The sequence below is a fragment of the Castanea sativa genome, chromosome 1, assembly GCF_040712315.1.
Source record: "Castanea sativa cultivar Marrone di Chiusa Pesio chromosome 1, ASM4071231v1".
Classification (NCBI taxonomy): Eukaryota; Viridiplantae; Streptophyta; class Magnoliopsida; order Fagales; family Fagaceae; genus Castanea; species Castanea sativa.
Window position 1 is genome coordinate 59,887,215 of NC_134013.1, and position 14,642 is coordinate 59,901,856.

Here is a 14,642-nt window from a genome sequence, read left to right on the forward strand (position 1 = left end):
TTATCAGTGTCAGCTAATTATGGTTAAAGAACATTTTTAAAACTGTCTGTCATTGATCACATGGAATTTTCAACATAGTGCTATTTTCACCATGTTCTTAACATGAGAAAGCAATCAGCTGGATAAAGGTTCAAAAGATTAAAATAATAGTGTTGAATGGATGGTCCAAATTGATAACTAATGTATCTTACACACTTTGCAACAAATTTTTTCTTTAAAAAATGATTTTATTAGCCAAATTTCTCTTCTGCTTATGAGATTTCAAATGATCAGCGCATCGCGCGGGTTAACTAGTTCAATTAATATCTATAGTCTAGAACAATTTAATAATTTATGAAAAATCATTATTTCTTGACTTTGGTTACTAAACTATTAACATGATTTTTCTATAGAGGTGGCATTACATGCCACATTTAAATAATGAAATATACCTATAAAAATTATGTATGTGAAAATAAAATTTTATTATCAAATAAAAAAGCATGGTATTGTTTTTGAGGGCACATAATTCTAACAAGTTGAGGGTTGACAAATTTGAATCTTGAATGTCGCTATTGGAAACACCGAGGTACCTGTTGAGGTATAGACTCTTGGCTGATATATAATACTTTTCTTTTTAATAATTTCCTTCTAATTGTTTGTGTTCTTTATTTTACTACTTTGTGCTTTGTGTAATTAACCAGTATGTCCAATTAATTATAATTGAAATTGCATAACCGGTTAATTTGTCAAAATTGATTAAATTCCACTTAAAATCAACCGAGGGGTTCAAATATTCTTTTCAATGCAAATATAAATGCAATTGTTCCAACTAAGATTTTCTCTCCTTTCTTCTAGAACCATATTCCAAACAGCGAAGATCAGACGGACAGCAAAATAAAGCTCACTGTATGAAGGACTACGCCAATCAGACAAAAATGTTATTTTCCTAAGCACGCTTTGAACTGGTCCCAACCATTTTGTGGAAAATGCAATTCCCGTGAACTAGTAGTGGGAGACGGTGAACTCAATTGCCTAACCAAGTCTTTGTTTTGCCTACAGTCAGAATAGCAATAGTCATGTATTATGTGCAGTATATTCCAAGCTCTAAGATTTTCATATTAAATTAATTAATTTGCATACACATGCAGACAGATATATACATATGAATATAAAAATGCTATGCAATTAGGATGCATCCAAAATGGTTCAACAACCGCAGTTTTTGCTAAAAACCAGATTTCATGTCAAAATCAGAATTGGCAAGCCATAATAATAGTTGACACAAAAGCGTTCGCGCAAAGCTAATTGGAATGGACGTGTCTTTGTGATCAAAAATCGTTTTGGCCAGCCCGTTCGTAAAGGTTGTTATTCATGGTACTCTTGCAATGATGAGAACAACCAATTATCCACAATCAGAGAAGCATTATATGAGGCATGCATGGAAGCAAGATTTCAGGGAGATAATCTTTTTTTCTAAAATCAAATCAAGGAGTGAAGCAAATTCAAACACATCGCCTTACTAGCTTGGAGAATGTTCTCATCATCGATGATATTGCAACATTAAAAAAGATGATCAAGTACATTCAAATCCAAGTTGCTCCTCAATCGGTTTCCAAGAAGTTTAGAGACTAGCAAATATGGCGACAATAAGTTTTACAAGACTCTCCTAGATGTGATTTTATTTGGTGGTAACCAACAAAAAAAAAGAAACCAGTATAAGGACCCTTTTGCTTTCATGTAGGGTCCGTTTAGTATTCGCTTATTTTGCTGAAACTGAAAACTTTTTGTTGAAAATACTGTAAATAAAGGTAAAAATTAGCTAAAAGAGTACAATGAAACCTATAAATAGTACTAAAAAGTGAAATAAGAGCCATGAAAAGTAGCAAAAATAAGCTGAATAATAAAATAAGTTGACAAAAATAATCTTTGCTAAATGGACACGTAATCTCATTAATTAAACCTACACAAAGTTCAGATTCAACAGAATTTGAAGTAATTTCTAACATCCATGTCATGGATTATAATTGTCTTTAAGAGCGGGCACCCGGGGATACTCTACAACAATGTTTTAGTGAGTTCGGGTGTGTAAAGACAGATAATTATACTTCATTTATTAGAGATCAATATAATATTATATATAAACCTTTTTAGCATATGATTTTTCATTAATGCATCATGCCACTTGGTCATGAGATTCTATGTTCAAAATCTCTAAATAAAAACATAGGCTATTTTTAAGGGATTCTTCTTTTTAATACCTGACGTGCATTGGACGAGATGATGTGGTACACCTAAAAGTAGTCAGATATTCAAATATTTTTATTAATATCATTAAACATGAGAAAAAAATTTTGTAAGAAAATTCAAGAATTGCTATTTATTAAATCCCTTGTCTATAAGAGCATTCACAGTAATAGAGTTAAAAATTTAACTATTTGGCACCACAAAAAGTTATTTTATTTATTTTACTTCTACACATGCTGCAACAATGGATCTATTTTAGCTTTCAAAACAAAAATATAATATAAACATCACAATAAAATAAGATATTTACTATAATAAAATAATATATCCACTACACACAATTATCACAGCCACACACATTCGGGCAGGGAATAATATATATTATATATTTTTTTTAGCTCTAAGTTAGAGTGCACATTTATAAATAGATATGCACTTGAAGTTTAAAAAGAGTAACCATAACTCCACTACTAAATGGTAATTTTTTATACGAGCTAAAATAATTATATAACTTTTTAGCTCCACAGTTACAAGTGCGCTGATTTGATTTTTTCGCTCTCAATTTTAAACGCAACAACTGCGAAGGTTGTTTAGCATGATTCACGTAGTCCAGCTGGTCGCCATTCTTGAGTTGAAAGATAGGTTGCAGTCCTCTCTATTAAGTGATTGGCCAAAACTAAGGCAACATGATAGATTTGATGGGCAATGAAAGGTAATAATGGAAAAGTGAAAGGGAAAATGAAGATTCTCTAATTGAAGAGAGGAGAAAAAGAAACGTGATTATGCAAACGTGTCTCAGATGAGAGAAGAGATAGAATTATAGAAAGCAAAAACAGAGGTCATCACGTGGGCTTGCCGGCTTGGCCATTGCCTACCACTTTTGCTTTATCCCACTATGGCCATGGCGACAATCTAAAGTCTTTTTTTACGACAGAATCTGAAATCATCAAAAGATGATAAGAGCGAATTATTGTTTTCAAGTCCAAAAGGTTTAAAAGTCTTTTTTTTTTTTTTTTTTTTAAGACAGAATCTGAAGTCATCAAAGATGATAAGAGCAAATTATTTTTTTCAAGGTAAAAAAAATTTTACTCTAAATGGGTTTGGAAATATTTTGCTATAATTTATTATGTGAGGATTAAAAATATTATATTCAGGTGTAGTTTTAGTTAAATAATTTTTTGAATAAGTCGTGTAATTTATTTAAATAATATATATAAATAGTTTTATAAATAATCAAGTATTGAATTGCAAAAGATAATTCTTGTTAAGGTTTAATACCCCAGTTATCTCATATTTAATCAATTTTTAATTAAATAATTAATTAGATTAATTATGCAAAAGATCCAAATCAAATAAACAACACAAAGATATAAATCACATGAATATCAAGAATAATGATCCAATAAAATTTTTGAAACTATAATTTCAAAGTAAAAAACTTAGGGATGATTTAATCTAAACAATCTTCAATGCAATATTTCACTAATAGAATCGAAATTTATACAATAGACTTAACCCTAAATCTACTACTACCTCATGTAGTATTTACTGGCGTGATCACACGTAATTCCGAATCCACATACTCTTCTACTGTGAAACTGTTGTACACAAACTCCCATATTTGTGACTCTAAGATCTCTACTTAAAGATTTGGATTAGCAACACAAACTCTCCAGTTTGTGACTTTAAACTCTTCAGTTTGTGACTTTGAGATCTCCACTCAAAGATTTAGATCAACAATTGTGATTGGCTAAATGCAACAACTTCGTTTTATGATTGGATCTATTGTTTGCACAAGGTCTCCAGTTGTAGCTCCAAAAGGGTATGGAAAATCTCCAAATATGTGTACATAATACTGCCCTCTTGAATATGGAAAAACGTGTTGTAGGGTTTATATTTATATATACTTAAGATCCATTAAAATCCTAGATCAAACGGTTGAGAAGAAAACCAGATTTGCAATCTGCACAACTCTCGATCGGTCAAGATGTGCATCTCGATCAGTCAAGATAAGTGAAACTTATTTGCACTTCAATTTTTCTGATTTCTTGAGTCTTCAACTATGTTGAACTTCATTTGTCTTGTTTAACTGGATATATCTAAACTAAACAACTAGACAAACTAAATTCTACCAGTTACAATTTGTTCATGGTTGCCAACCTAAAAATATAAATTTTATAATTCCAAACCAATTTGGAGTTAAACTTTTTTCAGTCATCATCATCCCTTCATCATCCCCTACGACGGAGAGGAGAGAGGCTAACAGATAATCCATATTATTTTTAAAATGTTATGTTTTTTAAAGGAAAAAAAAAGCTTATAAAATAATACAATAATTACAACAAAATTTACCACTTAATTGGCTTGTTTAAAGAATATCCCCTAACCCACTACCTGTCAATTTATAACATTATCTATGTATATTATTTAAATAACTTGATCACATGACTTCTTAAAAATTTTATGCGATTAAAAGTCTAAAATTACACATGGATTGTCTTTTCAACCATCACATGGGAGTTAGAGAAAGATTCCTCCAAACTAGTTTGCAGATAAACATTTTCCATAAAAAAAAAAAAGCACAAAATTAAGTGGATTAAAATCTTTTCTGCTTTACTTTGAAATTTAAAAAAAAAAATTACATTTGCTTATGTATTTTTTTAAAAGTAAAAGATAGAAAACATTTGATTATGTTTACATGCGGCAAATGGTATGGTCCTAAACAAACTATTTTTAATTAGCTAGTATATTCTTGGAATAAACATCAGTTTTAATTTGCACAGTGCTTATATAGTAGGCTAGTAGCTAGGTATGCCAGATTCGAAATTTTGTGCAAAGGAGCATGGAGATTTGAGTTTTAAGGCTTTTAAAACGGAGCAATCCACTGATCAAAAAAAAAAAAGGAGCAATCCAAGATGAACAATTTTCAATTGCTCTCGTAATTGTTTCATGTAGATCCATACCTATACACTTCAATGTGAGACCAAACATCCATGCAATAAACATTTATATAATCTAATTTGATATCCAATCAATTTGGGGATCATATGAGATATTGTATAATGTAGAGACATTTGATGACTTAATGCTCCTTGATTAAAGGATTAACGAAAACTACTACATACTTTTGGTGCTAAAGTCACTCTATAAGTACTTATACTTGCGGGATGTGAGGGACAACAGTCGGAATTCAAGTCTTTAAGAAGGAATTTCACACACATATACATTTAAAATAAGTTAAACTAGAATTTCTATCTTGTATAAAAAAAAAGATTTAACAAAATTAATGAATGTCTAAAATATTTGTCCAAAAACCCCTCCCAAAAAATAAAAGTATAGTCCAAAATTAAAAGTAAAAAAAAATAAAGACTACCTTTTGCTTTATTTACTTCTTTTTCCTCTTGTTTTTGTACTAACAATGCTACCTACCCATTAAAAAAAAAAAAAAACACTATGCTACCTACCGTGTTAGAAATTCTTTTCTTTTTTCTTTGTTTCTTCTTTTTTTGAGGGACCGTTTTAGGAATTCTCAGTTGATTACAATTTCTTTAGAAGCAATTAACTTTTATGGTGGACCGCTTTAGATTAGATTGGCCTTTGCTGCTTTTACCAAAAGTGATGAGAATGGGACTACTGAAACGAAATGCGAGGCAAGGAAAACAAAGTATAACGAAATAAGAGTAAACAAGAGGCTGTCTTGATATATACTAGACTTTTTCGTTTTGTTTTTGTTTTTTAACTAAAATTCAATAAACAAGAGCAACAAAATTATAAGCTATAACTCATTCTAAAAAAAAAAAGTTTAACTTATACCTGGGACATGTTTCTCAAAAAAAAAATAAAAAGTTATAACAGCTTGGACATAAAAAAAAAAAAAAAAAAAAAACTGGGACATAAATTTTTTATCACTGGAATCTACTAGTCAAGTAATTATAACTAATATATATATATATATATATATATATATATATATATATATATATATATATATATATATATATTCCTTTAACTCTTGAGTTAGTTTAAGATTAGTTTTATGCCCACCAATAATTCTAGATGCATGATATTTTTTTGTGTTTCTAATGAAAATGTTTAGGATTCAAATTTTTCTCTCTCCTTCACATAATATATTAAAATGTATCTTAAAAAAAAATAGCATGTATCCATTAATGCATTCAGAGTAACATACATAACTTTATAGGAGTAGTAGCATGTGACCATTTATCTTTTTCGTTATCCTAAATTGCATTTATTAATTTTCTCATAATTTTTAACTTATTTATTCCATACTGAAATTAGAGTTATGTTTAGTATTTTCTAATCATAAACTTAATTTACTCATTATATATAGGAGGTTGTTTGAGCCAAACTTAAGAGTGTCGGCCGGTAGTTCAGCAACGTGATAGTTAGAAACCAAAAATTAAAATCAAACTTACATCCAACCAAATTGTCACGGAAAAAGAAGAGAATATTTATAATATCACAATATTTATTTTATCATAATATTCATACTGATTATATAAGATCAATTCTTTTTAAAAATAAAATTCACAATATCACAATATTCATTTTCTTTCATAATCACAAAATTCTATGTCTATACTACTAATTAAGTTCAATGACATTTAGTATAATAAGGTATTTAACTATAAACCAAAATGATATTGTGCCTTATCAGAAAATGCCCCATTGATTAACAAAGGTAATGAATTCAAAGTCGAGCTGCATTTTTTTTCTTTCACCAGACATCCAATATATATATATAAAAGAACCAGACATCCAATATAAACAAAAAAACCATTTTGATAACTCAAGGGAAAACTTTATCAAAACAGCCACTTCTTCCTAATTAAATGCCGTAGTTTTGTTTTCTTGCACTTTCATCCGCACCTTGTAACATACATTGTCTTTCTTATGAACTTAGATCAAACGTCCCTATGTAGACCCCCTAGTATCAACATGACACATCATTATTTCAAAACTTAAGCAATAATGCTTGTCACGCACAATAATTACTCATTCATACCCAATTTCACAAACGTTGGAAGTCATCAGACTAAAATCTCATATTTCTACCACTGAGCCACCAACAGACCCCCAACCCACCAAAGACACCGCCAAGCAAAGTTGTTGAAGCAGCCAACGAAAGTGATGCCTAAATTTCCATTTGTGTGGCGGCCATAACCAAGGATTGATTTTTTTTTTTTCTTTGATAAAAGGGTTGAAACCCAGTTAAAAATATTGGAACTTTTCAATATTAAAAAAGAATAATAAAAAATCATTTAAAAAAACATGGATTTGAATTTGAATTTGGAAATCTTAAAGTAATGCTAAAAATAAGCTAAACCCCTTCTCACACTTAAATCCACACCTTGCTTATACGTCAACTTATGATTGTATTTCAACACTTTCACATGAGTTAACTACAAGTATTTGAAAAGGCTGAAATCAAATCAAGAATTAATACATAAGTAAGGTGTGAATTTGGTTGTGGGAAAGAGCGTGTCCCTAGCATCACTATTTTTTTCTTTTTTGTTAACAGTTTGAATTTTTTTTGTGATTTGCATATGCGGATTAATAATAGTGGAATGTGTTTCAACTATATTTTCACAACGTATCAATCGTTCTGAAGCTATTGAACTTTAAAACAAGAGAAAGGCAAGCACCTTTCAATTTGTCTTGGCAAAACTAGAATCTATACTCTATAGGCATGTTCGGAGCATAAGGAATTTTGAAAATTTTGTATACTGCACAGTTAAGTACAGACTTGATAGTGCGAATGAGTCTCCTTCCTCAAGCTCTGCAACATTTAATTGAGAACATATCTTGAAGAAAAAACTCAACTTAGGGATCACGGCCACCAGGCAAATGGAAGCTCCAGAAGAGTCTCCGGTGGCTCCACTTGACAGCGTGGGTTGGAGGATTGTTGGTGGCTTAGTGGTGGGAGGATGGGATGTTAGATTGGCTGATCTGAAAATGTTTAGGAGATTGGAAGTTTATGGAGATGTTAATGTGTGCCGTAAGATATACTAAGTTTTATGTAAAATTTTGATATAGCAAGCTCTTATTAAATGGTGCAAACCATGAATTTTGTATTACATTCTTATCAAATTCAAACTCCTTTTAGTAATATACTTTTTTTAATGCCTATTAAACAACACTATAAACTTATATGATGAACATTTTAAACTCTGTCTACTTCACACTATTGTTGTGTGAGTCTTCTGGTTGAATATTGTAGAAAACAAAGTTTATTTGTGATATAAGTACTATTCAAACACAAATGAGGAAAGAAGCGAATTTAGATAATACCATTGTAGAAACTCTGAGAAAAAGTAAGAGGGAGAATCTAAGTGCTTTTCTGAGACCAACTTCATTTGTATCTTCATGATCGTCATCCTCAACATTTGCCTTGCTGTGAATCCCATCATTGATTTGTAGAATTAATATTTTCAATTTTTATTTTAAATAAATTAAGTGTGATCCCATCACTGATAATTTAATAAATTTTGATATTTATTTTAAATACTTTATTTAATTTACATCGGAAAATTTACATATGATTTTTGACTTTGCAAAACTGTTAACTAAAAAAATTGGTACGTTAATGCTATAAGATTTTTACTGAGAAATATTTTCTTCTTAGAAATCTTTAGTTATGTGATTACAATAATAGTAAAAGTTGTTGCACGTGTGGCAATTAATTAGAATATCTACTTGAAGAAACCATGGTTTACTACCCAACTATTATTCTATAAATTGTTTGGCTTTGAGTGAGAAAATTAATATTAAACTTCTATTTGAAGAAAAATGAAACCATGTATTTAAATTTAAAGTAACTATTTTAATAAGTGAGTATTTTATTTGTCATGATAGTTTCTTAGAACCTATTTACTAAAGGCAATATCCGTTTACTAAAAACTTTTAAGAGTGATAATGAATATCATCTTCTTCGGATAATAAACAATTGAGTTTTGTTATGATATTGTCACAATATATAAAATTTCACAATGAATGATGTGATCATATACTACAATTGAACGTCTTCATCAAATACTTGCAATTATCCACGATAAAAAATTTTATTGTATTAAATTTTATGAGTCTAGCCATGATATTTAGCTTACTTAGTTTTTAATGAACATCCTTTTAAGTAAGAAGAGAAATTAAAAAAAAAAAAAAGAAGAAGAAGAAGAAGAGGATAACAAAGACATGTGTCATTGAAGTTTCAATTAGATAAAATTTTTAATTTTAGAATATTTAAACCTAGGAAAATCAGCATTCTTTAGGTAATAAATAGAACGACATATATCACAATTTCAACTTTCCAAGCATGACTATCACATAAAACTCAAAATACATTGAAAATGTTTTGGGAAATTAAAATTTAGTAAGGTTATTTTAGACATTCTACAATAGAATATTTTGAGAATCATAAGATTTCAAAATGGTTTAACTAAGAGAGCAATAGTTAGGGGTATTTCCTCGGTTTTAAAGTTTAAGGAGGAATAAAATTACCCCAAAATTAAAATGACCAATTTTATTTTTTACTTTTGGTGTAAAATTGTCTTTTTATTTTATTTTATTACTTTAAATTTTAAACGGTGTATAAAAAAAATCAACTCTAGAAAATTGTACTTGAAAAAGTGAATTTTGGCTAACCAAATTTGACTAAACCAAAAAAAAAAAGTCTGAGAGTACAAAAAACATCACAACATTTTCACAGTACCTCTATTTTCAACGGTGGTGGATCTCAATCTAATATTTTATTATCTTATTTGACCTATAAGGAACTTACACCTCAATAATCATGAAAATATTATGATAACAACAAAATGTTACGACATTTTCACAATTCAATACCTTTATTTTTAGTTGTGCTAAATCTCGGTTTGATATTTTATTATTTTATTTTATTTTATTTTAGTTTGACCCAAAAAAATTGACACGTGTCACAACATTTTCAGAATTTCTCTATGTTTACAGTTTACTTGCAATGTAAATTTATTTTGTAGATACACAAAAATTGGCAAATATTATACATATTTGCAAAATTTGTACAATATTTACCATTTTTTACAAATATGTTTAATATTTGTCACTTTTTGTGTCTAAATTTTACGCTATAAGCTTACATTGTAAAAGTACAAAGTAAGCATATAAAAATCATTAAAACAAAAACAAGCTCAAACCAAACTGACGTACTTGAAGGAAAAAAATATAAAGAAAAGAAGAAGAGAGCTCACCAATTCTCCTTATTTTAAGGCTTTTTGGAAATAGTATTAAATACTAAGTGTTATGTTTATAATATTTCTACAATACTTTTACAACAAATTTTTAGCTGTAAGTTAATTATTAATGATTTTAATTTGAACCCACTACTAAAATTGTTTTTTATCACTAATAATAGTCAATAATAACTTGCTACTTAAGATAAGAGATTTATTGTGAAAATATTGTAGACATAACATTTTTTTAATATTAAAAAAAATTTCTTTCTCACCTAAACTCACCTTTTTGGCTTGTTTCAAAAAAAAAAAAAAAAGTTGAATATACCAAGGGTCCTGTAGCTAAAGCCATTGGCTCTTTTTATATAGTTAGTAGATAGTAGAAATATCATGTCTAAATAAGATTTTTCACAAACCATAAGCTTAACTTGGTCATTATAGCTAGGTTGTTATCTAAAGCCAATCACAAGTAAGTTACGAGTCTACATACTCAAATTCTTTCATGATTTTGTTTGCATTATTGCTATGATAACAAGTTCTCAATGGTAAACAATAAATTGCTATCAACAATAGGCTCAAGGAAAAATCAATAACAAATTATATATGAAAGGTTACTCTAAAAAAAAAAGGTTTATAATTTCAATTTTTTAAACTACTTTTAGCTTAATAATTGGTGGGCCTTTCTTTAAAAATTTGTATATTCTTTCTAAAGTATGAAACTGATGGCTGCATTCAACGCATAAAAGATTCCTATTCTGTGGGAACACCGTGTCTTTTTTTGCTGTAGTGGGAACACCATGTCTGATTAGAATAAAAGGATTGAAAATTAATAATAAAGAAAACTTTATTGTTATGACTGACTCTTAAAAGCAAGACGAGGTCTCCCACTAAAGCACTCACGCCACAATAATATTATATGAAAAACCTAAAAGACAAAGCCACTTATTGAAAAAAAAAAAAAAAGAAAAAAAAAAAAGAAGGTAGATATATATAGCTTGATCATAAAACTCAATAATGGTGTTCTCTACCTTTATAAAGTAGGAATAAAAGCAGCTTCCTCCTCTCAATTATTTTTGTTTTCCTCAATTTGTCTCTTGCTCCCATGAGGAATCTCTCGGTGCTCACACCTATAGTTTCCATCTTCTGCATATTCTTCCTTCTTTATCAAATCACACTTGTAGCTTCTTCCACCCCTCCTCGTTATGTCTCTGATGATGCTATTATTACCCTCGACTGTGGCAGTGCCACAGACAAGTCGAAGGATATGTATGGGCGCGACTGGACTGGAGACTTTCAGTCCAAGTTCTTTCCCAAAGAAAAACTTAATAATCTCAAATCTAATACCTCTAAAGCCCCAGGCACCGTCACAAAAGCCCCTTACTCCACTGCACGTATATCTTCTTCTCAATTCACGTACGTATTTCCAGTCACCTTTGGTCCGAAATTCGTTCGGTTGCACTTTAACCCAGTCATCTACCCAGGTTTTGAGAGGTCCAAGGCCTTTTTCACTGTCAAAGCAGGTTCGTTCACCTTACTTATAAACTTCACTGCTTCCGCTCCTGCTGATTCTTTGCAGGAAAAAACTTTCTTCAAAGAGTTCTGCATCAACGCCGGAAAGGATCGAAAATTGAACTTAACCTTCATCCCTTTTTCAACTACTTTCTATGCTTTCATTAATGGAATTGAGATCGTGCCCATGCCTGACGACCTGTACTACAAGCCACAAGGTGAAAGTGAGGAAGGCATTCCGAATCTCAGCGGAGATCCTTTCCACATAAACGATGACATGGCACTCGAGATGGTTTATCGATTAAACGTGGCTGGTAATTTGATATCACCAACGGATGATACTGGCTTCTTTAGACAATGGTCCTCGGATGTTAATTATTTCAAGAGTACTGGAACCCTGATGCCACACGAGCCATCTTGGAAACTCGACTACGTAAAGGAACCAAATTACACTGCACCAGATGATGTCTATCGGTCTGCAAGGACCATGGGTTTGAACAGAACCAAGAACAGGCTTTCCAATTTGACGTGGGGGTTACCAGTTGATACGGGATTTAATTACCTGGTGAGGCTCCATTTCTGTGAAATAGACACCAATATGAAGGAATATGGTCAAAGGCGGTTCATCATATATATAGACTCTCTTATAGCCGACCTAGAAGCTGATGTAATATGGTGGACTGGCAAAATCGGTAGGCCTGTTTACAAAGACTATGTAGTAAACATCAGAAAGAAGGGAGATGAGGGCAGCCATAATCTCTCCATTGATCTACATCCTGCTAGTGAAAGTACAAGCTTTCTTCACGACGATGCCATTTTAAATGGTGTGGAATTGTTCAAACTGAGCAACTCAGATGGTAACCTCGCAGGACCTAGTGAAATGCTGCCGTCTCTTCCTCCTGTCCCGAAGACCAAGGAGTCCAGTACAAAGAAAATAATGTTCATTGCTATTGGAGGTGGTGTGGGAATCTTAGTGCTACTCACTTCAGTGTGTTTCATGGTTCTTTTGAAACTAAGGAAGTCCAGGCGCTACGGTTCTTATCATCCATTATCAAAGTTCTGGTGCTGGCGTGATCCATACAAAGGAAAGTCAACAAGGACAAAGGCCTCATCGTTGCCCGACGAAGTTTGCCGCCACTTCTCACTAGAAGAAATCAAAACAGCAACTGACAACTTCCACCAAGAACTAATTATCGGTAAAGGTGGTTTTGGCAATGTATATAAGGGTTTGATAGACGAGGGTACAGTGGCTGTGGCAATCAAGCGCTTGAAACCTGGGTCTGGACAAGGTGCTCGAGAGTTCTGGACTGAGATCGAGATGCTTTCTCAACTTCGCCATGGCCACCTCGTCTCTCTCATTGGATACTGCAACGATGAGGGCGAGATGATCCTCGTCTATGAATTCATGTCTAATGGGACCCTTAGCGAGCATCTCTTCAACACCAAAATCGATCCTCTCACGTGGAAACAAAGACTGGACATATGTATCGGGGCGGCAAAGGGTTTGCACTACCTCCACACATGCAAGAAGGATCCTATTATCCACCGTGATGTGAAGGCCACCAATATTCTATTGGATGATAAAATGGGGTCTAAGGTTTCAGATTTTGGGTTGTCCAAAATGGGTTTGGGTCAAACGGCTGTTAGTACCGTAGTTAAGGGTACATTAGGATATCTGGATCCGGATTATGCTCGGCGTCAGCAAGTGACCGATAAGTCTGATGTGTACTCGTTTGGCGTGGTGTTATTGGAAGTTCTGTCTGGTCGAAAGGCACTAGATCAAAGGTTCGGCCAGGAGCAATTGCATCTAGCCAACTGGGCTCGGAAGTGCGCTGAAAATGGGACTATTTATGAGATCATTGACCCAGATCTTAAGGGGAAGATTGCTCCAGAGTGTTTCAAGGTCTACGTGGACGTCGCAGAGAATTGTGTGCGTGATCAGGGGGTCCAACGGCCTACAATGAACGATGTGATGGAAAGGCTCGAGTTTGCATTGGAGTTGCAACAAAATGCGGACGCAGCACAGGAGGAAATCAATCCTAGTGGTGATTTCACCTATCAAGAGGTGTTATCGTTTCGTGTTTCTGGTCGTACTACTGGTGCTGGTGCTCCTCCACACATCAATTTTGAACCAGTGTTGGAATCGGATACTAATCCAAGTCTTGATTCTGAAAGTGTCACTGTCACAAGTCGGGATGTCTTCACAGACAACTCAAACATTACAACTTAAAGGTTTCTTATTCGTATGTTTAAACTGTGGTATAGTCCTCGGATGCAGCTATATATGAGTCACTAGGCAAAAATTATCTCATAGGAGATACTTTAGTTTGTACACATGGCAACGTATTTAGTGATAATCTAATGTATTATGTGGGTTGTGGAGTATATCTATTTTGCATGAGTATTTTATGTTGTAGTCAATACTCCTTATAAAGTGGGTCTTAGACAAAAGTTTGTGGCCAAAGAGAAATTATTAGATTCATCGGAGGCCTACTAAAGTCATCCTCTATTTTCTTGATCCTTCTAGTCAAGAAAATGGTACTATTTAAGCAAATGTGTGACATCACCTAGTGATTTTTTATTTTTTGTGCTGATTAAGAAGATGACTCACAAATTTGTATACGTGGCATCGTTTCATTGGCTAAGAGGACCACTCACTACAAAAAACTGAGCCTATGG

At 32.1% G+C, this 14,642-nt stretch overlaps 1 protein-coding gene across 1 annotated transcript; it reads left to right on the forward strand.

The window, feature by feature from the left end:
• The first annotated feature begins 11,478 nt into the window (after nt 1–11,478).
• On the forward strand, nt 11,479–14,379 carry LOC142621684 (receptor-like protein kinase FERONIA). The gene has a single exon (XM_075795021.1). It carries the CDS (start codon nt 11,557–11,559, stop codon nt 14,191–14,193), a length of 2,637 nt encoding a protein of 878 aa, XP_075651136.1. The 5' UTR covers nt 11,479–11,556; the 3' UTR covers nt 14,194–14,379.
• The last annotated feature ends 263 nt before the right edge of the window (nt 14,380–14,642 follow it).